The following is a 26,011-nucleotide window of genomic DNA, read 5'->3' as shown; positions in this document are numbered from 1 at the left end:
TTCTGATCTCGGCCTACGATTGGAAGAATGTTCATTGGGCCGGCGTAATCAAGACTGGTATGTGTAAACGGAGCGGAGGGTCTGACCCGAACGTCCGGAAGGGTGCCCATCAGCTGCGTGGCTGATTGAGCTCTTTGACGAACACAGATTACACAATGATGTATGTGAGCGCGAACTAAGGATCGAGCTGAGATTATCCAATATTGTTGCCTGAGGACTCGTAGAGTCAATTGGACGCCACCATGAAGAGTGCGCTTATGTACATAAACGATTAAAAGTTCGGAAACGCGATGTCTTGGCAATATGATAGGGTGTCTTTCATCGTAGCTCAAAGCGGTGTGCTCGAGCCGCCCGCCAAGCCGAATTAGTGCGTCTCTCCCAATAATAGGATGTAAGGAAATAAGCGAGCTAGATTTCGGAAGTGGCTTCTTGTTTTTCAAGAATTTGAGTTCGGTGGAGAAGTGTTTATTTTGGACGTAAGATATCCAGAAGAGAGAAGCTGCACGAATTTCATCGGCACTCAACGACGTTGAATTCCGCGATAGCGAAAGTGGTTTTTTGCACGTTTTTTGAGTGAATCTAAGTATATATGCTGTAACCCGGCAAAGTCGAGTCCAGCTCGAGTATTGAGAAGGAAGATCCCATTCTAGGAGTGGAGGTACGTGATGAACATGTGTCTTTCTAGATTCTGATAGTGCGATCTGTCGGGTATTTTGTCGATCGGTATCTGAAGGGTTACAGTCCGGCCAAAACACTGACGGAAGAGACAACCACTCCGGTCCGGACCACCACAATTTATGATCAACAAGCTCGGAAGCGCAGATGCCGCGGGAAGCGCAATCAGCTGGATTATCTTGTGATTTTACGTGTTTCCACGTCACGTTTGGAAGACGAGTCTGAACGTCGGACACACGGTTAGCGACAAACTTATTCCACGTAGACGGATGTTGTTTAAGCCAAGCTAAAACTACCGTAGAATCGGTCCATCCGTAAACGCGAGAGGGTTGAGACTTTAAGGAGGTCAAGGTCCACTCAAGCAGTCGAGTCAACAATACAACCGCATTCAATTCCAAACGCGGGATACTTACAGTTTTTAACGGAGCTACTTTACTTTTACTTTTACTACTTTACTTTACTTTACTTTTACGTCACTAATGTGACTTGCGCGTCGGAAAGAGAATGATGGACTCGTAAATAAACTACGGCAGCGTAGGCTCGATGTGACGCATCGGCAAATCCGTGTAATTCTATTGCGACATGATTGCTTCGAGCACCGGTCCAGCGCGGTATTCTCACCTCCTTTAAAGTTTCGACAAACTTTCGTAATAATCGTACCATTTTCTAGAAAGCTCGTTAGGAATTTTTTCGTCCCAATCTTTCTTTAAGAGCCAGAGCTCTTGAAGCATTAATTTTGCCGCAACAATCACTGGGGAGGCCCAACCCAGTAGATCGAATATTTTTGAAACTGTTGAGAGTATACTTCTTTTGGTGCATTTCGTCGGTAGGCTAGAATCAATGTGAAAGCGGAATGTGTCTTCGGAAGGGACCCACGTCACGCCAAGAACTTTTAGACACTCGTCCTCACCGAGTGGGCGATCGGAAGCTAATTCAAGCCTTTCAACCGGAATATCAGCTAATAATTCGGCTGCGTTAGCAGCCCACTTGCGAAGTTGAAAGCCTCCTCGACTCATGAGTTCGATTAATTGCTTACGAATATCGCGAAGAGTATGAATATCGTCTGCACCAAAAATAGCATCATCAACGTAAATGGATTCTCGCAAAACAGAAGTAGCGACGGGAAGGTGAACGCCTTTGTCTAGAGCTAACTGTTTCAAAACCTTAATGGCAAGATATGGCGCTGACGCGAGACCATATGTAACCGTTAGCAATCGATACGAAAGAATAGGCTGGTCTCTACACGACCGCCACAATATCCTCTGATAGTCGGCATCAGCTGGATTGATTAAAATTTGTCTGAACATCTTTGCGATGTCAGCAGTGTATACATAACGAAACGCAATATAATAGCCGCTAAGTCTAGCTGCAGTTTTGGACCTATCATGAGGTAGTCATTTAGCGACTTTCCTGAGTTAGTTTTAGCTGACGCATTGAATACGACTCTAAGCTTAGTCGTGCTACTTGATGGCCGCACGACGGGATGGTGCGGAATGTACACCGGCGATGTGTTTGAATCTTGTTCTTCTTCAACAAGCTCCATGTGACCCATAGAATAATATTCCGATAAGAATTTAACGCGGTAAGTGAAGACGAAACGGTATCTCGCAAACGCTTGAGCTCTATCGCAGATTCGGTCTTCATCGACGGCAAGCTAACAAATTTATGTACAGTGAGTAACTTTAATATTCGGACACCACAAAATTTTTATTTTGTTGCACTATAATTTTGTTCTTAACTGGTAAAAACATAAATAGTTAGGTGTAATATTTAGGCACTGTGTCTCGTTAACAATAAGACAAGTTTTATTTACATCACATCTAAAATTCGTTGAATAATACGTGTTAAATAAAGCAATGTCTAATTTTAACGTTACTTTAATATTCGGACACTTTAAAGTACAAGTAATTTTTTCTTTAATTTTTATATTTAACAAGTCATTTAATATCTTGTAGGGTAACCTTTTTGACTAATAACTTCCTTCAGACGTTGAGGCATGTTACCAATTATTTTTTTTAGGTATTCGGTATTAATATTGTTCCATTCTTTTTTTAATTGTTGTTTCAATATTTCTTTTGATGTTACTGGAGTTTTTCTAATTTGTCTTTCCAATTCGTCCCATAAGTTTTCAATAGGGTTTAGGTCAGGTGATTGAGGTGGAGGGTGTAATAATTTTGGACAATTATACAACAAATATTCTTGTACAATACGGGCCTTGTGTTTAGGATCGTTGTCTTGATAGTATTTAAAAGTATCGGCAATACCCATTTTCATTGCACTTTTATGTAAATTATTTTTTAAAATATTTAAATATATATTTTTGTCCATAATATTGTCAATAAAAACTAATTCGCCCGTTCCAAATGTTGAAATACATCCCCACACAAGTACACTTCCCCCACCGTGTTTCACAGTAGGTTTTGTATTTTTAAATTTAAATTCTTCATTCTTCTTTCTCCATACCATTCTTCGTCCATCTGAACCGAAAATATTGAATTTACTTTCGTCACTAAAAATAACGTCATTCCACCATGTATCTTCCTTTAAAACAAATTCTTGTGCATAATTTAGTCTCTTCTTCCTATTCGCTTCATTTACAAATGGCTTTCTTCTAGCAACTTTTCCGTTGTAACCACTTTTTTTTAGCGTCTTGCGTATGGTTTGGGGGTGCACCTTCTTCCCAGTCTCCATCAACAGTTCATCCGCCAGTTTTGGAGCACTTAATGAAGGATTTACCTTTACTTTTCTAATCATCTTCCTTTCATCACGAATATCCAACTTCTTTGGTTGCCCTTTTTGTGGTACAGACTCTATCTGGTCTTCTTGTTTATACCTTTTAATTATATCTCCTACTGTGCTCTTACTCAAATTCAGCATGGCGGCAATTTGTCTATACGATTTTCCATTCGCGTTATGAAAAATAACGAGGTGGCGTATTTCAAAACTGGTATTACTTTTGCGTGCCATTATGTTATGTGAATGTTCTGAATATCGAAACTAAACTGATGCTTTCGAGGCTTAAAGCTCTTACATACAGACTAATACGTTTGTAAACAAAACACAACCTTTGAATTCCGAAGTACAAAGTATTATAAATGTTTCTGCGTCCTTGTGTCCGAATATTAAAGTAACGTTAAATTTTGACATTGTTTCATTTAACACGTATTATTTTCTGAATGCTGCAAGTTATGGGAATAAAATTTATATTATTATTAACTACATACGATACTTCGATAATGTATCTGAGCACGCATGATCTTTGTTGTTAACAAAATTACAGCGGGACAAAATAAAAATGTCGCAGTGTCCGAATATTAACACTATTCCTACCGACACTTTGTAACGTCCTTAGAACCTAAGTTTAGTTAGTTACAAGCGCTAAAAGGTAAAGAGCGGCTTTTACCTCTAAACGACTCGATTTCGCGAATGTAGATTGTGGGATTCGTGTGGTGTGCGGTTAAGGATTGAAATCCACAGGTCAAAATCTTTCAACAATTCGATTTATTCAATAAACGATAAGAAATGAAACTAACAAACAACAATAACAACAAAATAAAGAAAGTATATAAATTATAAATGATTGATTAGTATAAAGAACTAAATAGATCTTGAAATAATAATAATGATAGAAATAATAGAAATTGATAAATTAAACAGTATGTAATATGAGACTCGCTGGTCAGTACTTTATGTTGGACCGTATCTAATTTAACTTCGCATTTGTGATATTAACTAAATTTGATATTCCTTATATATATTTGATTTTCGTGTTCGAAAGTATCGCAGTGACAAAGTTTATCTCAGTTTGTACGATTGATTTGTATAAATGTTCTTTGACGAAATTAATTAATACTAGCGCTTTATAATCTACCGCTGCGAGGAATTCGACCTAAGTGAGATTCTCTAAACGCACCTAAATACGCTTTCGCAAAAATTAGACAGATTTATCTATTATCTAACGCGGTGTAATCGATTACGGAAATGACGCTAAGTGAGAACAGTATTCTCGTATTAATTCAAGTGACCAAAATTTATCTGAATCTAATTGAATTTTTATTCGGAACAATTACTCTTATGATTTGACTCGACAACTAATTGTTCATGACCCTTTTTGTCAGAGCGCATACTGACACCCAAAACCAGATCGCTTAATTGGGGAGCCCGTTGTTCACTAGCTGCTAAACAACCCAACGATCCAGAGTCAGATGAACAATATACGTCCAACAGGGTAGCAAATTAAATGGACTCTACTTGTAAGTCGTGATTACTTAACTGCCACCCAAAAAACACGGGCTTCAGAGACCAAGCCGCTCAAATGGGGAGCCTGCGTTAGCTAGCTACGATACTACCCAAAGCGAGCTCCGAGAATCTGAAGGCAAGTTAGTAATTCGACAGAAAATTAAGTATGAGTAGCTGAGAACACTCGGTTTGATGTCTTAGCCTTTCTTGGGGCTAAGCATAGCACTCTCCTGACGGAGTTTCGGATACAAGACCGCTTGAACGGGGAGCCCGCTGTTCGCTAGCTGCTAAAATAACCCAGCGATCGAGTATCCAAATGGCATATGCCCGCTTGCCAATCGAGAACTTAGAATCTTTTTGGTTCGTACAGCGAAAATTGTTCCGAGTATACTTATTACTGAGACTTGTGAATAGATCGATTTCGAAAACTGTTCTCGTTCTAGACGGGTCTCGCTCGCCCTTTTATACTCGCAAGTTCGCCGAATTCCTGGAATTTCTGTGACGTCAGAATATCTAAATTTTCATATAAATTCGTTATTATACATTAATTATAAAATTGAACGGTTTAATTATATTTTAAATGTCGCTCTTTAATTCCTGGCTAACAATTTGATATTAAGATGGTACTCTAATGGTGTTTTAACGAAAAATACATTTTCTGTCCTTCTCTATCAGAGGCGAGTCTATTTCGATTTACAGCTTTCTAGTTCAAGGAAATAATTTTGGTTCCGGCCATGAGTAGTTTAACACTGGTTGATTTTACGTATATAAATTGATTCAGTTAATTAATTAATTTAATGTCCAAAAATGCCGAAAATAGAAATAGTATCGCTATCCTTTTCTAGGATTAGCGCTGATCTCAAGGATTTCGGGCGAGTATCGCGGCACGTAGGCACATCATAGTGTAACGGAAATTTCTTATACAAACGATTTATTAGAAAAATAAAATAAAATAATACATAATCTTGTTTTAACGATTCAAACTTAATATTCAATTATTGGTATGAAAATATTACCTATTCTAAATCAAAATTATAAGAATTAATATAAATGATAATATATATATATTATGATTACCGACTGTCGAATTTGATAGATCGATAATCGATATCTGACATACTGTCGGTAATTGGCAACTACAGTCGATAATTGATTATTCTAGTCAGTGGGTCCCAGATTGTCGTGATGTTGAAAAAAAAAAAAATTCTTCCCGGGGACGTTACAACTTCACGTATACCTATTCCTACCGCGACCGGTCAAATGACCGGTCTTTAGCACAACTTATATTTTTTAATATAGGATGAAAATAATAGCCAATTTAATAATATAAAAATATAGTTTCTTTTATTTAGAAGTATATACTATGTACTTTATTCGTTTTCACCACATTTTTTGCAAATAGGCCTCTCGATTGTACATTTTCCACATACATACTTTTTACATTGCAGACCAATTTTATTGGTTTTATTATCTTTGCACTATCTAATTTGACATGTTTTACGTTTTTCTGCACTGTCATTTTCAATATAAAAAATTTCCTGATCATTTTCGGTACATTCTTCATCAATATCATTTATTTTTTCTAATAATGAATTTACACTCTTCAAACTTGACATTTGGGACATGCATATTCAACTGAAAATAAATTTTATTCAAAATAAAAACTAAAATGTATAAATGTAAATCCAAATACATAAAGAAATGAATAAAAGATAAAATGTGAAACTTATGGCGAAGTACTGATGATTTTGTCTAGTTTTTTGGAAATGACACTTATAACACATAAAACAATACTTATAACAACATAAAATACAGGTAGAATAATAATAGAATAGAAATACAAAATAATAAAAAACTGCTGAATATACTTCTTGTGACCTTGACGTAGGTACTGATGTTCTATGTTCGCGTCGCAAGAGTTTATTGATTTCAAATTCATCAAAAAACGTTTGGGCGTCCCCTTCGGCTAAAATTTTATTTATTTTATAATCATAGTAAATGAGACAGTGTTAGAAAATCCTAAGTTCTTGACTGCGTCGAATACCAATCAGGCAAATAAATACCGCGAGACCGATAGGCGAGCGAAAGCTATATGTATACACTTGGAAGGGCCGTAAAGCAGTACCTGGAAGGCACTTTTTGGATAATATCATGCTAAAACTGCATTATCTTTCGTTTATAACGTATTTATAAGTTCGGAATTGAGCCTCTGAGAGAATACTATTACAAAAAGGTATAAATCGTTCTACCGGTCAAATGACCGGTCGTGGTAGGTAAGACAGACTACTAATTTTTCTCAAAAACTAAACAATAAAGAACGAAATAAATATTGAAAAAAGTATTATATGCATGTTTCAGGAAAAGTCATGAAGTTTAAAGGCGTTTCAATTACGCTTTATACAGGAAATTCTAATCGAAATTTTGAAAACGGTCATTTGACCGGTCGCAGTAGGAATAGTGTTAAAGTTACTCACTGTATATGCGAATTAATAAGAGCGGGCTCGTTTTCATATTCATCGACGAGGAGTTTCCACGCCGCTGCATAACTCTCGTCGGACATGCTTATATTATCTATTAAAAGTGCCGCGTCACCGGTTACATTAGTTTTTAGATAATGTAGTTTTTGAATATTCGAAAGCGACTTATTCGCGTCGACGAGCGATTCAAATAAACCGCGGAATTTTCCCCATTGATTAAAATCTTCGGAAAACTTCGGGAGCGAGAGACGCGGGAGTTGTGACGAGGCGGACGCAACTGAATCGTGAAAAATAGAAACATGACCTTGATCAGACGAGGTTTTACCACCGAGGTCCAGCTTGGCGATGGCTTCATTGAGAAAGTCGGATGCTTCGAAGTAGGCGTCCTCCGCATCGAGAAGACTGTTGTCCTTGAAGTAGGAGATACCCTTTTGGTCCTTCTCTTTTTAGACAGAAGCAGCAACTGATGTGTCTTACGGTAGTCCTCCCAAAGCTTCTCCAAATGCTACTTACGATTTTTTGCCTTGGCCAACGTAACTTGCGCCTTCGGGAGTTTTTTATAATTCATGGTCACTCGTCGTATCGCAGCAACTGTGGTCATTTGCTGCATTAAAAGGCCTTGTATTTTTAACCGACTTCGAAAAAGGAAGAGGTTACTCAATTCGATCAGTAATTTTTTTTTTTTTTTTTCTATGCATGTTCGCCGATTACGCCTAGCTGGGTGGACCGATCGGAACGAAACCTTTTGCATCTGGTAGGTTCTGACTCCCCATTGGTACCATTATCAAAAATTTTTTCATTTTTTAATTGCAAAGTGTTGTTATTGCAAAAAAAACCGGCAACTTTTAAAATAAACTTTTCTCGATTTTAGTGCGCTTTTAATATGTTATCACCGACATGATTCTGAACAATTTTGTTCATATACAAATTTCGCGGAAAGCTTTTGTTTTCGAGGTATTAGCGAAAATTGTTGTTAACTTTTGAAACCAACTTCGAACGATTTTAATGTCCTTCTAATACGTTATTAGTGGCATGATTCTGAACGAGTTTTTCCTTATGCATAATAGACGGAAAACTCTAGTTTTCGTGATATTAGCGAAAAACTATTGTTATTAATATTAATGGAACGCCCCGTGCTATGCACGGGAAAGACAAGAAAGGGCAATTACACTGCACTGTAATAAAACGCTAACTAAGCTTTACCGCTCTGACACGCGACCTGTACAGCAAGATGAGTTCACGTTGACGTTGGTGTATTATTCTCATTGCTTGGTACAGTCTCCGTATCGTTCTAAAAATGCACCAATTTGATTTGTTAGAAAATTTGTTGCGCAGGATCTGCTATTATTTTACGGATTCTTTCACCCTTGCGCAGTCCTAAACCGTAAGAGATACACATGTGCAGTAAATTTTTGCAAAGAAAGTTAACAAAGAACAAATGGATGAAGCATCCTCAATCATGATGTAATTAGTTTGTACTTGTCCCTGAAAGAGTGTTCCAGATTTTTTTTTCTATGCATGTTCGCCGTTTTTTTCCTAGGTGGGTGATCCGATCGGAACAAAGCCTTTCGCATCTTGTAGAGTCTGACTCCCCATTGGTACCATTACCAAAAATTTTTTCATTTTTTAGTTGCAAAGGATTATTGTTGCAAAAAAAATTGAAAAACGAATATCCATGTTGTCTTTTACTTAATTATGCTCATGGCATTTACGCAGACAAAAAAAAGCCCAGAAGAACTGTCTCACAGTATCCCATACAATTCTCCGCATTCCACTAAAAAACGTGAAATAAAATAATTTTCAGAAAAAAAATACACTGACTTCGAAATGCACTAAAAAGTATAAAATAATTTCTATTTCCTAATGAAGTAATTTCTATTTCATTCAATCATACAATTACGTAACAGATATGAATGAAACCTATTTACTCGTTAGGTAGTATATTCCATCGACCGTTAGACAAATGAAGATCGGCAACGACGTCACCGCCCGGCGTCGTCCGACGATCGAGAAGTTCGGCTTTGTCTGTTGCGTCGTGCAGATCTCGCGACGACCATTTTTTACGTTTTCTGAATAAATTTCTGATCTTTCTGCCTCATCAGTGTTTTCTTCAATTTTGTTTATCCTCGGAACCTGAGTTTATTACATACCATAACGGAAATTAATTACGATTTAATATATAAATTAGAAATCATTTCTCAATCATTGCAATTGGAAAAAAAATTATCCAATTCAAAAAATTAATAATAGAAACACGAATAACATATTTACGCTAGGATATAGAAGTTAGCAAAAGCAGGCTTCTCATTTGAGCGGTATAGATTGGGTGTCAATTTATATTCTGACAAAAAGAGTGAATGTACCAGTATTTATAAAGTCAGAATACAGAGACACTGTTCCGTATTAAATTAATTTTACATAAATTCTTGGAACTTGAATTAATTACAGATTATTGTCTGACACAAGTCAGGATTGCGATTAACGTTTGTAAAACAGCGTATCTTGCGTAGCATTATAGTAGTCGACTACAACACGTTAATTAATTAATTAATTAAATTCCGAATACTTACTCATTTTATTGCGAGTTGTTGTAATATTTTAAAAGCTAGATTACGAGACAATTAATTCACGAATTGCGTTTCTGTCCAATTAGATTTATTAGTTAACTTGTTTGTTTCGTGATCAACTTTTCCGACGAGTTTTCTCGAGTCGGTTGATCGATTCTCGGATCGCTAATTCTATCCTAGCGAGGATACGGAGCACAGGATGTTTAGGCAGAGTCACGTGAAGTTGTTAAAATAAAATAAAAGATATAAATTTAAACGTTCACAAAATGATTTATTAAACACTTCACACGCACGCTCACCCCGGGACAATGGACAATTATAACGATAATACAAACTGGTTGAAATACTCGGAAAAGCGGTTGAAATTTAGGTTGAAAATTGCTAAGACGTTTGTTTTCGCTAAAGGTTCACAAGGATCTGAATTTAAAATCGGAACGGTAATCGTTTGAACTTTCTGTGATGCCCGGTTCGAATCAGCTTCCTCAGAAACTGATCTCGGAGAATGAGGTATCACTTAAGGAATAAATACTTCGAGATCGACGTTCGCAGAGAAAATATACTTTTTATTTCGTAATTACACTGACAATGCTTAAGTGACCGGAAAATACAAGAGACTGAACGGAGGACCAGAAAAGTAGGGCTATATAAAGATTTCGGAAAATGTACTTTGAACGGTGAGAATGCAAGAGGAAAGAAAGAAGAGTCGAAGAGCGAAATGTGACTAAGAGTGAAAGTTGGTGACGAATATGAATCAATGTTTGGCTGTGATAGGATAGGATAGGATAGGATAGGACAAAAATGATTAATTGTTAGGTGAGACGCATAACATTTCGATCCGATCGATGGCGTTGCGATAGGACTAATCCTGTGCGGGAGGGATTAACGCCTGTACGCAGCGGCGTAATACGGCTCAGAAGTGCCTAGGTCTATTATTATTATCTTTATTTTGGAACATTGTTGAATTCTTTGCTTATTACGCAATAAAAGTGCATTTTGTACTTTCGCTAAATTCGTTTCACGGAATTATAACAATCAGATATACTTGTAATATTTTTGCAATAATAATTGTTAATTGTAATATACATTCTCCTAATTTTTGTAATTAAATAAAGCTGATTATTGAAAAGTATTGCCCTGTAGATTTCACTCCTTAATCGTACACTACACGAATTCCACATTCCTTGTAGATATAGTTATTGTAAAAGCGAGTCGTTCAATAGGTAACAGCCGCTCTTTATCTTGTAAGCACTATAAACGTCCGAGCTTGCAAGGAAACATATCGAACTGGGACACACCGATTTTAATGAAATTTATGTGAAAAATAATTCTCAAGAAAATATATGATACGTATTTTTTTTTATCGAGCATCATTCACATTGAAAGGGTGAAAGTGGTCCTCAAATTTAAGAGCTAAAATCATACTTTTGGGAATATCTCTGGAATTAAAGGAGATATTGGAAGCTTCTTTTTTAAATTGTTGGTCTTTAAATATCGAATTTTTTTCGTAAAAAAATTTTAATAAATTTTATTTGTTTAAATAATATTTTGAAAATTTATAATTTTTGTTTAAATTTTTGAACGAAATGTTAATCTATTTTCTTGCAACTTTGTATATATAAACTATGGGCAAAAATAGAGGATACGCATTTTTGGAATTGTTCAGGTATTACTGTTGAGGCTTTCGGGTGTAAGCCGTGTCCTAAAGGAAGCGAGTTCCCAACGTTTCGCCAGCATTGCAGCTAGCTTCATCAGGGGATACACTGATACTGGTGCGATAGGTGTTTTGTCGCCCCTTATATTGTGGTGCGATGCTCACGTTCCGGATCGTTGACTGTTCCGGTTGATTGCGTCCAATCAGAAAGTGGGACTTTTTGATTGTGCGCACAATTAAAAAACTGGGAAGAGCGTGTGCCAGATTGGGTTAATATGATATCCCGGTTGATGTTATTCGGGTGTTTCCGTATTTCTATTGCTTCCCTGTGCTTTCGGGGAAGATAGGCTGATGTTTTTGCCAAAACTTCTGTTTTATCAAATAGGATTTTGTACTGTGACGTCGTGCGACGACGTTTGATCTAGTTGCTTAAGGACTATATATATATATTGCGTTTCTGACATAATTAGTTATAAGACACAGTCCCGCATGCGTTATAAATAAGATAGCATAAGTCTCACATTCCTTTACTCCTAGGTCCTCAAGTTCACCCCTTTATCTTAACCTAAACATCCTGCTATGCACATTCACTCTCTTTATCTTCCCTTTTGACACCACCGAGCAATATAAAAGCCCAGTTCGAATAGCTTCGCGGCAGTAGCGGTCTGACTAGTCACAGGGTTCGATCCCCTCGTGTTGGACTCTGCTAGTTTCCATCTTAATTCCAACCATTTCCTACCAACTCCAAATTACGCGTCTCATTTATATTATAACTCTAAGTTCATTGTATTAGTTTATATTCCGACATCATCTTTAGTATTGAATATATTTTATATTTAGTTATATTCGCCTTTAATCATTTCCTATAAACCCGAGATCTCTTTAAGAGCTTTTGATTATTTAAAATACGTATACTCGATTACGCTGGATCTGGTGGTGCGAGACATAGCCGCACGAGATCAATTACATTGCGAAGTCGAGATAGGTAATCCACATCGCCACGCTGGTGCGAGACATAGCCGCACGGTGCGCATATGATGTGTTTGATGCCTCTGCATTTTTAGTCAGCTCATGGGGAGACAAAGACGAGGAGGTCGTAGATACCAACTACGTAAGATCTTACGCACCTTATACCTACCCTGTCTAGCTCCTACTCCACGACCAGTTATCCGCGACGTTAAGTATCAGTTATTACTTATTGATATACCTGTGAAGAAGATCATAGTGGAGGATCTTCTACCTAAGGATCCAAGACGAGAAATCTATTGTAGAAGTTAAGGAGGAAGCTTCGGGTAAGTACTGTGGCATACTTGTACACCCTGGGATCCCTGACATACGACGGGCGTGGTAATCTGGTGTTCCGCCACCGCTGATTGAATGTGGCCCAACCTGGCGCAACGCTCATGTTCCTTGAGTCTGGTGTTGACGCTCCTCCCAGTTTCGCCGATGTATACTTGGCCGCATGAGCATGGGATTTTGTATACCCCTGGTGTAGACAGCTGCGGCTACGGGTCCTTGGGGGAGGTGAGGAGTTGTCCTATTTTAATATGTGTGGTGAAAACAGTCGTAATGTTATGTTTCCTGAGGATTCTACCTATCCGGTCGGTCGTACCTTGAATGTAAGGTAGGAAGGTAGTTGCGTGTTCTTTGTCGTGTGTGTCTGTCGTACATTTGTGTGTAGGTTTTGTTATTTGGTTGGTCAGTCGGTCTATGGTGCGATTAATTCTGTGTCTGGAGAAACCGTTTTGTTGTAGCGTAGACCTGATGTGTTCCAGTTCATGGGTCAGGTTCTCTAGTTCGCTGATGGAGATTGGTCTCAGAATGAGAGATGTGTATAATTGGTATAATTTTTACTCTTATTATTATCAATCTAACATATATTATTAGCCATATTGTACTCCTATGATCGATAGAACGATAATTACTATGCTTATTACTCTTGTTATGATAAATCTAACTTATATTGTTAGTCATATTATGCTTCTCTGATCGATAGAACGATAATTATTATACTTATTACTCTTATTATTATCAACCTAACTTATGTTATTAGCCATATTATGCTTCCGTGATCGATAGAACGATATTACTATAACGATAAGAAAATAAAATGTTACAGAAGGAAAGAAAATGAAACGAAAGAGCAAACTGAAACTGAAACCCACTTAAATCAAATACAACTGTATAGGGCACGGTGCGCTCATCGGCACGTCTCTCTCTCTCTCTCTCTCTCTCTCTCTCTCTCTCTCTCTCTCTCTCTCTTTTTTTTTTCCCGCATTTCTACTACCTATTTAATTATTTCGCATTTCTACTACTAATTTTACATTCCTAATCCTAATATTTATATATATACATCTACATGAATACGCTATTTACACTTTTGTGAGAGATCGGAGTCGCTATCAGTTTCCATTTCTATATTGGCAGTATTAACATTATTCTCAGAAACAGAATCTTTTACGCGTATCCATGGTTTAATTTTATCTGCTGAGAGAATGGTGTTATACGGTTTCTGCGTGAGATTATATCCTGGAATGTCAGTTACTACAAAACGATTTTTCTTCAGTATTGCTTTTATCTGATAGGGCCCCTTAAACTTAGCAGTTAATTTAGTATTAATACCCGGTTGATTTTGTAGTTTTTTTAGAAGCACTAGGTCTCCTACCGAATATGGAGTGATTTTTTTGTGCCGTTTATCATATTGTTCTTTATTATACTCTTGAAGTTTTCTATTAACTTCTTGAGCTGCCATTCGCGTATTTGTTCTTACTTCTACATAGTTCCGATCAAGTGCCTGCCAGGCGTCGATTAATGACCACAAATGCTCGTCTTTGACACGCCATTGATCAAAACCGAATAAATGTTTGCTAGGCGTTGAATTTATTGCTTTATGAAAAGTGTTGTTAATCACATATTGGACCAAACCGAGACAATCCTTCCATTGTCTAGGTTGTTCGGTTATCTTGGCTAAAGTGGACTTTAAGAATCGATTTACCCGCTCTACCTGTCCATTGGCCCAGGGAGACGCTACTGCTGTCATTGTATGTGAAATTTCTTTGTCCTTTAAAAATTCTGAAAAATTGTGAGATGAAAAAGCTGAGCCTCTATCGCTAATTATTCTATTCGGATACCCTAATAAATGGAATAGTAAAGTTAACGAATTAATTACTTCATTAGCTCCTGTAGACTTAGTCGGAAATAACCAAACAAATTTAGTACACGCATCTACAATTACTAATATATATTTAAATTTTTCCGTTGTTTCCTCTAACGGGCCAAAATGATCAATGTGTATAGTTTGAAATGGTATTGTATCCTTTTCATAGATTTGCATTTCACCTTCAGCCTTTCCAGCAGCTAACGAATATGATAAGCATTGTACACAATTGTCAATATATTGTCTAATTTTTAATTTTAGATTAGGAAACCAATAGTGATCCGTTATCCCGTACATAGTTTTTTCTATACCGACATGTCCCATTTCATCGTGATATAGCTGGATAACTTGATTTATCATGTTCTCAGGTACAACAAATAAATCTTTTTCTTTATAATCCGAAATAAAAGGCCATTAATTAACTTAAATTGTTTACTACCGTGTAGTTCGACATGTTCGGCGATCTCTTTTAATTTTTGATCCGCTAACTGTTTATACATCAATTCGTCTTCGACCGAGATAACATTGATTAACATAACGTGTCGGCTGAGAAAATCGACGTGTATCATTTTATCCGCAGATCTGTGGACAAGCTCAAACTTATAATTTTGAAAATACAAAGCCCATCTTGCTATACGGGGATTAATATTAATTTTTTTGAGGGCCAACGCCAGAGAGTTACAATCCGTCACCACACGAAACGATATACCTTGTAAATAAACATGAAATCGTTCCAAGGCTTTGATTATAGCTAGAGTTTCTAATTCAAAACTGTGATATTTTTTTTCTGTGTCAGTTGTAGCTTTACTGAAATATGCGATCGGTGCTAAATCTTTTGAATCTTGACGTTGGAGTAATATGGCCCCAAAACCCTGACAACTAGCGTCTGTATGTAATTCAGTTTCGGCTTTAGGGTTATATATTCGTAACGTTGGAAAAGAAGTTAGCTCTGTCTTTAACAAATCAAAAGATTTTTTACATTCATCGTTAAAATCAAACTGTACATTTTTTTTCGTTAAGTGATGAAGTGGCTTTACTTTTAAAGTATAGTTGTGAATGAACTTTCTAAAGTAACCCGATAGTCCCACAAACCCTTGTACTTGTCTTAAGTTGGTTGGGTATGGAAAAGCAGATATAGCTTCGGTGTGTCTCTGATTTAGTGTTACCCCCTTTTCTGAGATTACATAGCCCAAAAACTCTATTTCTTTTTTTAAGAATAAACATTTGGACATATTCAGCTCCAGATTGTAACTCCTTAGCATGGTCAAAACTTCCCTCAGGATCTGTAAATTTTCAGATATAGTAACCGTCGGAATCAATATATCATCTATGTACAATCAGATTTTACCGCTACGTAATAGAGTGTCAAAAATACATGCAAGCCGCTTCTGGAACTCGGAAAAGCGGAAAGGTGCTTCGGAATATCCGAAAGGCATCTTCACATACTCGAATTGTCCAAATGGCGTCGCAAACGAAAAATACTTCGTATCCTCTAGGTGAATTTCTATCTGGTGGAATCCATCTCTTAGATCCAATTTTGAAAAAATTCTTTTCCCACCTAGTTGATCTATTAGGTCCTCGATAAGCGGAAAAGGAAATTTCTGTGGAAAAATACGTTGATTTAGTGGTCTAAGGTCAACGCACATACGCTTAGAGCCGTTCCGTTTCGTAACTAATACAATTCGCGAACAGTACGGTGAGATGCTCGGTTTTATAATACCGCGCGCCAATAAATTGTCCGTGATTTCCCGCAATTCCGCTTTCTCTTGGACTGACATTCGTCTAGGAGCGTATCTGAAAAGTGTCTGATCTTTCAAGTGCACCCTAATCCTATAGTTGTCCTTAACCGGTTCGATTTCGGCTGAATCTATTTCGCGTAACAATTCAATTAAACGGGTTTTAGAAGAGAAATCTAAGTCTTTATCTAGGTTTTCATAAGCAATATCATACTGATCGCGTTGATTTACTGCCTCTATAACTAAAATTGTGTTCGTATTTTCTTTATTATTGAAAGGAGATTCGAAGATAAATTCCCCATTTTCGTAAATTATTTTAATCCTAGATTCCATAAAGAACTCTCGACCAAGAAGCATGTCAAACACAATAGTATTATCATCGACAACTAACAGAGTTATATCAAACCACTGACCTTTTAATTTCTCTAGCTGTATTTGATCATGAATCTTTCCATATACCGAAATAACTGAATTGTTAACCCCTTTTAGGTTTAAATTATCCCGAACTCGTAGCAATTTATTATTCTGAAGGAAAACGGTGTATACAGACCTCTTTACTAAGTTTACCGGACTACCTGTGTCTACTAGTGTACAAAACGATTTGTCCGCTTTTCCTAAACTATAGACTGTTATAAACGGAGTTTCTTTTCCCTGAAGGTTGAAGCTTCGCGTAACTACTGCTATTGACGACGATCCTGTAGCCGCTTCTACGGTGTCCTCCAACGAACTCTCTGCCACATGGTTTAGGGAAGGCCCTGCTCCGCTTCTCTTCTTTGGACACCCCGTACTCAGATGTCCTGTTTGTCCACAATTATAGCAAATGACCTTTGCTATACGGCATTCCTGGATCTCATGCCCCGATTTTTTACAATGTGCGCAAATCTTCCTGTTCGAGGAAGGCCTCACTACTGGCAAACTTTTCTTGCTGGTTTCCGGTCGTTGAGCTACGTTGTCTTCCGTTATTTTCCTTATGTGATTAATAAACTCTGGAACCGTGGTAGCCCAAGTATCTAGTGCGAATCTTCTCAATGAGGGATCCTTAATCCCATCTGCTAATAATTCTATTTTCTCCTTCTCGGTGAGTGTTAAGGATTGCATCAACTTTAACTTGTCTTCTGCGTAGTCAGCAAATTTCTCCGAGTACATTCTCCACGTTCGACTTCCTACCCTTGACAATGTTACTGTGACCGATTCCTTTCTTTCAAAATAAGCCCGTACGTGAAATTTGAAATCCTCCCAAGACGATATTGTTTCTATGGGTTGACGGTTATACCAGCTTAACGCTCGACCTTGGAGCTGGTTAACGGCGGCGAGCACTAACACCTCATCTGAAAGTTGATAAATACGACCGATGTTCCCAATCCTTTCCAACCAGGTTATTACCTTGTCTTCTTCCTGTCCCGAAAAAGGAGGTATTAATTTAACAGTAAATTTAACTTGATTCCAGTTTTGCAAAGCACTGGATTGCGACCCGGCACTCGGCGAAGGGGAAGCCGCATTCATGATCTGCTGATTTGAGGGTTGCATGCTGGCCGGTCCTAAAGCCTGTAGAACTGTCTGTACTATCTCCTGCAGATTGGGAACCCTTGAGTTGTCTATTCTTGTGTTTTTCTGGCCATACCGCGACGTACCTGTGTCATCCGATCTTATGTTTACGTTACCGTGTGTTCGAAGGTCCTTTTGTAACGGCAACGTGTTTCCTTCGGTTGCTGACTGGCTTTCCGTCTCACTCGGTCCTGGTATAATTATTTGTTCTGGCCATCCAATCGCTTCAAAATGATCTATGAGCCTCTCAAAAAGCACTGCACGCACTCCACGAATATCGAGGATTTGTTGACGTGCTAACTCCCGCAGACCCTCAATATTTAATTGTTCTAATTGCACTCGACTCATTTTCGCGAAATTCACGTATCCCACTTCTGATAAATGTTACTATAGGAAGTTTAAAAGAAAATAAAATGTTACAGAAGAAAAGAAAATGAAACGAATTATATATTTTTTTACACCAAAGAAAAGAAAGAGCAAACTGAAACTGAAACCCACTTAAATCAAATACAACTGTATATGGCACGGTACGCTCATCGGCACGTCTCTCTCTCTCTCTCTCTCTCTCTCTCTCTCTCTTGCAGATGTGATTACGGAATTCTTTTGGGAAGGGTGGTGGTGGGATGTAGCATGTAGGTATCGGTTGGTATGTGTAGGTTTTCTGTAAACCTGATGTCCAAGGGATCCGTCTGCTTTTCTAGTAATAAGGGTGTCGAGGAAAGGTAGTGAACGGTCCGGGTTTTCTATTTTCATAGTGAACTGTATGTTAGGATCTAAGGAATTTATGTAATCGAGGAATTCGCCAAGTTTTTCTCTTCCGTGGCTCCAAACTATAAAGGTGTCATCTACATACCTGAACCACTGAGATGGTTTTAGTGGCGCATTGTTGAGAATATAATTCTCTAAGTACTCCATGTAGATGTCAGCAACTACGGGAGAGATAGGTGATCCCATTGCTGCTCCGGACACCTGTTCATAGTATGTACCCTGGTGCTGAGGCAGTGTTGGATTAGTGGAACTAAGTTTTCAGGGACTTTGTCCTGGATGATTGCGATACTTCTTTTGATGGGGACATTGGTGAAGAGGGATTGCACGTCGAAACTGACAAGTATGTCGTGGGGTAGGGTTCGGATGTCCTGGATCTTTCTTATAAAGTGGAATGAGTTTGTTATGGAGCTGGGCGTGTTGCCGGTAAGGGGTTTGAGGACAGATGTAAGGTACTTTGAAAGTTTGTATGTAGGAGAACCGATGGTGCTAACTATGGGTCTGTGAGTGGAATGTTGGATTTATGGATTTTAAGTAGTTCGTAGAGTCTGGGTGTTTTTGATTCCTTGGGCAGAATGGCTTTTGTGATGTGGTCAGAAAGTTTGGCATTTTTGATAAGGGTAGTAGTGGCTCTTTCAACCGAGGGTGTGGGGTCTTTGTTCACTGTCCTGTAGGTTGTGCTGTCCAGTAGGTCATGTACTTTTTTAATGTATTCGTTTCTGTCCATGATGACCGTCATGTTACCTTTGTCAGCTGGGAGGATAAGGATGTCTTTGCGTTTTCTAAGGTCCTGTAGTGCCCTCTGCTCGGATTTGGTTAGGTTGGGAGTAGGTGCTTTGGCCGATTTTAAGGTGTTGGTGGTCAGTCTTCTTATTTCATTGGCCTGTTCTGCTGGGAGGTTATGGATGGCATTTTCAGAAGAGTTGATACGTAGTTAAGGGGGGAGACCAGTATGACACCTTAAAAAAATCGATTTTTTTTTATCATCTTAAAAAATTCTCCCTTCTTTCCTACGTATAATGCCGAAAATCGGGTTTAAAAATTCGAAAAGCTCTCGTCGCTAGACCTGTTTCCGTATCGCACATAGCACTATCCCGCGTATGCACATATAACTTTAACCTCGTTTTTCTCGGAACACCATTTTTGGACTTGGCAACCAGCCTACAGCCTAAACGGAGGTTCAGATCACCTTGAAATTTTTTGTGGTAGTATTTCAAATCAATGGGTATCGGCCTAACCTAAAACATCCCAGAAAACAAATCTAATTTTGGAGAAAAAAAATAAAATGTTGGAAAAATTTGCGTAATTACGTGTTTTGCCACTTTGATAATTTTTATATGCTATTGGGTTGAATAATCAAATCAGGTCGGAGGTTAGGCCGAAAACAGCATCGATTTCCTTTACTTATAATTTTATTTTATGCATTTCTTACGACTCGTTTGATCTGTACCCTGGTTACAGTGAGGAAGTGCGCCGAAGTGTAGATCATCTATCTTTTTTTGTTTTTAACTATACCGTCCTTATTTGTACTGATTTTTTTTTTTTAAATTTAAATAAAGGTCCATTTTAACCAAATTCATCAAAAGATTTGATTTTTCTTAAGCGTCAAAACTCTGACGATCTTTTAAAGATAGGCCCGTTTTCGGTTGCGTCATACTGGTCTCCCCCCTTAATGTATCTATAAACCATAAATTTACCCCCTATCAAAAGTTGTTGGTACCAACTACGTAAGTAAACTTTTTACATTCTGTGTTTTTAAATATATTCTCGTATCATAGCAATATCGCATAGTATATTTCGAAAAATTAAATGCAGTGAAAAAGATTAAAATAGCAAAATCAATCGGCGAAGGCGACACAAGAAATTACATGATTTCGTAAATCGACGGAAGTAGCACTGAACGTCATATTTGTCAGTTTGGTACAAAATATCTTCTTTTAGGTGGATAATTATAGAAAAAAATACAGTTTCTTATTTCATGATGGATTATTACATATATTCAATCTGACAATGAGATGCCGTAAAGACTCGGGAACACCCCTATTTGCTCTAATTGTACTACAAACTCGTGTACCATTTGTCATAAGCAATTCTGCAGTTTTAATGCTGTTATAATAGTTGTCCATATATAAGTGGTATCCCAAACATATATTTTTATCAAGTAATGACATAATTGTCTGGTCCAATTTTTTGCCTTCCGCACAGTATATCTCTATGTTGGAAGCATATCCGGTTCTAGCTTCACATAGCATACGGCAAAGTAAGCCGTACTTTATTATTTTTGCTGGATTGTATGTTTTTATAGATAATTTTCCACGCCATGGAATAATGGATTCATCAAGCGAAAGTTCTTTCCTAGGCGTATATACAGATTTAAATTTATCTAATAAATAGCTCAGAATGAGCTGAATCTTCTCGAGCTTATTAGAACCGGTTATTGTTTCATTGTTTGAAAAATGCCACGTCCTCCAAATCTGGCGAAATCTATTACGTGGCATTATAGTAGAGAACGATGGTGTTCTCGTGTAAAATTCGGAGCACCAGTAATCATCTTTTACATCTTTCTTTACCTGGCCCATCATTATAATTATACCAAGAAATTTTTTCAACTCGGCTAGAGTAATATCATGCCATTTTAACATTTTCTTCTTCTCACTCATCTTGTCCTTATTTTGGTGGTAATAGATGTTGGATTCATTGATCAATAATTGAAACAAATCATTGCCAATAAACAATTCAACAACTTCTTTTACGCTTTTCTTATCAGTAGGAAAAATCTTTGGGCCGGGCTCACCAGTAAAATCTGGTATATTAGGAATTTTATCGACATCTGACCATACTTCATTGTGCGATTCTGTGGACATTTTACAATCACTGGAATCATCGGAATCGCTTGAATGCTGTAGTGGAATGGCTCTTGATCTTCTTCTTGGACCCACATCACTATCGCTGTCCTCGACTTCTATATCAGAATCTTCTGAATGTACCGAATAATCCGATAGAGAGTCAGCAATATACTCATTAATAATTTCACTCATATTTTATGGGTAAAAAGTTACAGAATAATAAAACTTGTTATACTGTTCAACCAAAAGCGTAAGCGTACGAAACAGATAATGACTATGAAATGCACTGTTCGAGAATAATTCTGGCTTTGATTGTTTCTGACCCATTCGCATACGTTTTATTTTTGGAGTATAAAAAATGAAGATCGACATAACTATGCAAGTAAATACAAATCGATGTGTAAGACACTCATACCAGTAAAAAAAATTCCACATCATCGTGGGACCGGCGCTCAAGCAGCAGGCTCAGAAATCCGCATTTTCGCGGGGCCGGCGCTCAAGTGACAGACTCAGAAACCCGCGTCTTCGCGGGGCCGGCTGTCAATATGTTAACACAGAATTTAAACTTCTGCGAGCAGGATCGCGAAAACGGCAGTCCAACCAAGTTTGAACATCGCAACGCCATCCATGCTAACGCAAAGTGGTAAACTACTTACAACTCCATGCAAAATAAATGATTGAATTCCACGCCCTCTACTGCCGACATTGGAAGTAAACATACTTCAAATTTTGTACAACATATCTCAATTTTGAGTTTAAAATATTTCATGAATTATTAATGTTTTATGTAAAATAATCTACCAAACTGACCGACTCAAAAGAAAATATGTATGGTTCCATTAAGAAAAAACAAATTATAATAATAGTCTTTAAATCGCACAACTTCTAGTTAATTTTAGTTATTAAATAAGTTTACAATTTATATAGCTTATTTGATGCTGTTTATAATATAATATGGAAGATAAACCAAATCTGAATTTCTACTAATTGTTATTAACATAAGTAGTGTATGAATTAGTAATCATAATCATGTTTATAACCGTGTTTTCCGGAAAACTGTCCTACCATTTCATGAGCGGATCCTTTTATGTATGTATCGCCCGCATATTCTAGACGAATCTTTTAAATTCGCCTGTTGGAGTGACAGTTCCTAAGCGTGTTGTTTATTATCCCGGGGTCGGCAAGAAGAGTTGATTCTAACCGTTAATGCTCACCTCTAAATGGGCAAACTCGCAAAATGCTTGCTTCCTACAATAATAATAATCACTACAAGCTAATTAGGAAGAGATATTAATTTAACATTGAAATTCTTTTACTTCATCTTTAATGATACTTATTTCTGAAATTTTTTTCTTTGTAATAATTATGATAAATGTACTACAAATCACATTTACTTACATCACGATAGAAGCAAATAGAGTTGTTGTTACTCATGTTATAAATAAATTGCTTTAAGGGCTAAAACCACTCTAGGATTTTCAAAAAATCGATTTTTTATGGCTTAACACGTTTGCGACGGGGTCTGTATTTAGTGGTCCCTCCGTAAGACGGCACTGTTGTTCGCACTTTCTCCTACCTGCCGACGCTGATTTGAAATAAATAATATGCTACCTGTTTCAACATTGTCCATCTTTTGACATAAAACGATCGAAAGCTTTTGTTTCTGTGGGAATTACATTCCACTGTTAGTATTTCAGAAAGTATAATAAAATTAACATTTTACTATAATAACTTATATAATATTTTTGCTCTAAGGTAATGTTTTATATGTAGGAATTAAGATGATGAAATGGTTTTGCACCGTTTTGATTCGGTTTTTGTACAAAGAAAACTCTTTTATTTATATAAAAAGGGAAAACAAAACTTTAACACTAATATTAACGAACAAAACTTAACACAAAGAACTTTTAAAATAAAACGACTTTACAATCACGACTTTTTTCCCGACTTTTTTCGCCTTTTTTCTTCTCATACGTCTATTCACACACACGGTCTCTAATCAACAACGCTCCTTTTTAAAAAAAAACACACATCACGCCCGCTCGCTTACAACGCCCTGAACTGTCGATAACTTATAATAATACTGTCGATAACTTATAATAATTTATAATGTTGTTACCGACATTCGGTCACTGACAGCGTCATTCTCTCAGTCATTCTCTCATCATTCTCTCACATTCTCTCACAAGTAAACCTACCCAAGTGTCACTCTCCGATTTTGATGAAATTTGGATATGTTATAGTACATTGAAAATTAGGGGACACGTATTTTTTTTTATCTGCGGTAAAACATATTTAGGGTATGAAACAACCCCCCAAAGTGTGAGGGTAAAATGGAAAAATTGTGATATTTTCGAGATCAGTGAAGCAATCTTGATGATTTTTGGTATGAAAGTATCTTTCGATAGAAGACAAAAATTGGCCTAGGTATGTTAGAAGGGGAGTGAAAATTAGGGGGTGAAATACCCTAAAGCGACCAATTTTTTGCTGCAAAAAAATCAGTTTTGATCTGATCGAAATAAAATCTATTAAAACTTGAAGAGGAAAGTTAATTAGGGAACACGTATTTTTTTTCTTTTTTATTACATAAATATTTGGGACGTAAATACTCCTAAATTACCGCGCTCGTTTGGCACTACGCATGAAACGCCTTGCAAAACTGTATCTCCTAACTGTTCGATCTTTTTAATATATCGGTTTTTTACGTTACTGAATGGAAATCTGAAATCAAAATTCAATATAACGGATCCATTATGGCGGACGAAAACTCGAAAACCTACTTACATGGACTGTATTTGTGATATGCGATTTTCAAAATATAATACAATTTCTGACATTCATTGTTAGGTATGTAAGGTGCATGAAGCGTGTTAAGAACATATTGTAAATATATTGTTTATAACAAAATTGTTTGAACAATGTAGCTTAAAAATGAAATTTTTTAAAATCTGATGACAGCATTCATCGTATGCAAAAAATGTCTATGGAAACATTGATCACATATTTTATTAATTCCTTTGTTCAAACAATTTTGTTATAAACAATATATTTACAATATGTTCTTAACACGCTTGATGCACCTTACATACCTAACAATGAATGTCAGAAATTGTATTATATTTTGAAAATCGCATGTCACAAATACAGTCCATGTAAGTAGGTTTTCGAGTTTTCGTCCGCCATAATGGATCCGTTATATTGAATTTTGATTTCAGATTTCCATTCAGTAACGTAAAAAACCGATATATTAAAAAGATCGAACAGTTAGGAGATACAGTTTTGCAAGGCGTTTCATGCGTAGTGCCAAACGAGCGCGGTAATTTAGGAGTATTTACGTCCCAAATATTTATGTAATAAAAAAGAAAAAAAATACGTGTTCCCTAATTAACTTTCCTCTTCAAGTTTTAATAGATTTTATTTCGATCAGATCAAAACTGATTTTTTTGCAGCAAAAAATTGGTCGCTTTAGGGTATTTCACCCCCTAATTTTCACTCCCCTTCTAACATACCTAGGCCAATTTTTGTCTTCTATCGAAAGATACTTTCATACCAAAAATCATCAAGATTGCTTCACTGATCTCGAAAATATCACAATTTTTCCATTTTACCCTCACACTTTGGGGGGTTGTTTCATACCCTAAATATGTTTTACCGCAGATAAAAAAAAATACGTGTCCCCTAATTTTCAATGTACTATAACATATCCAAATTTCATCAAAATCGGAGAGTGACACTTGGGTAGGTTTACTTGTCAGTCATTCTCTCATTCCCACACTCGGCCATCCTGCACTAGCATCCGCCCACGGATGCTGCACCTTCCGAATCCTCGTCTTCGTCGTTCATCTCCGAATCCATGTCCACCCATGGTTTCATATGGTCCGCAACAGTGGTTGTCTGTCGCGGCCCTTCATGATCTCCTTCTTTTTCTACAACGTAGCGATGGTTGCGCAATGTTCTGCTAACGCGGTACGGACCAAGGTATTTCGTTGCTAGTTTCAATCCGGGCCCCAATTGAGTTCGCTTGATTGCTACCAATTCACCATCACCGTAGACTCTAGCCTCCTTCCTGTTTTTATCATAAGTTTTTCGATTTTCGGCCTGGATCTTTGCAATGTTGTTTTTGGCGACTGTCCTCTCTTTATCCCGTTCTTCTTGAAACATTGTCGCCCATTCCTGTTCAAGAATCTCCCGAACCGGTGCGTCATCTTTCGCTCGCATTCGTGTTCCGAAAAATAATTGAAAAGGCGTGGTGTTTATACTTCGATGATGTGTTGAATTTAGATACCTCTGGATTGACTCTAGATATTTGAACCACTCATTCGGATTCGGCGTTGCCAATTTTGTTAAGAGTGG

General features: G+C 37.2%; 2 protein-coding genes and 1 long non-coding RNA gene across 3 annotated transcripts; all 3 read right to left on the bottom strand.

Moving 5' to 3' along the window:
* Positions 1-1,301: 1,301 nt before the first annotated feature.
* On the bottom strand, positions 1,302-1,982 carry LOC143264660 (uncharacterized). The gene has a single exon (XM_076532846.1). It carries the CDS (start codon positions 1,980-1,982, stop codon positions 1,302-1,304), a length of 681 nt encoding a protein of 226 aa, XP_076388961.1.
* Positions 1,983-4,159: 2,177 nt separating this feature from the next.
* Positions 4,160-10,906, bottom strand: LOC143264585 (uncharacterized). The gene is made up of 2 exons (XR_013038364.1): positions 9,320-10,906; positions 4,160-9,165 (listed from the first exon to the last, which is right to left on the bottom strand). It is a non-coding gene; the product is annotated as an uncharacterized LOC143264585 (long non-coding RNA).
* Positions 10,907-13,977: 3,071 nt separating this feature from the next.
* On the bottom strand, positions 13,978-18,395 carry LOC105663389 (uncharacterized). The gene is made up of 5 exons (XM_076532845.1): positions 16,415-18,395; positions 16,213-16,367; positions 15,804-16,049; positions 15,206-15,719; positions 13,978-15,155 (listed from the first exon to the last, which is right to left on the bottom strand). Exons 1-5 carry the CDS (start codon positions 18,393-18,395, stop codon positions 13,978-13,980), a joined length of 4,074 nt encoding a protein of 1,357 aa, XP_076388960.1.
* Between the last annotated feature and the right edge of the window lie 7,616 nt (positions 18,396-26,011).

This window comes from Megachile rotundata, chromosome 6 (assembly GCF_050947335.1).
Source record: "Megachile rotundata isolate GNS110a chromosome 6, iyMegRotu1, whole genome shotgun sequence".
NCBI classification, from domain to species: Eukaryota; Metazoa; Arthropoda; class Insecta; order Hymenoptera; family Megachilidae; genus Megachile; species Megachile rotundata.
Note: the sequence above shows the minus strand (reverse complement) of the source record. Positions and strands in the feature narration are given on the sequence as shown.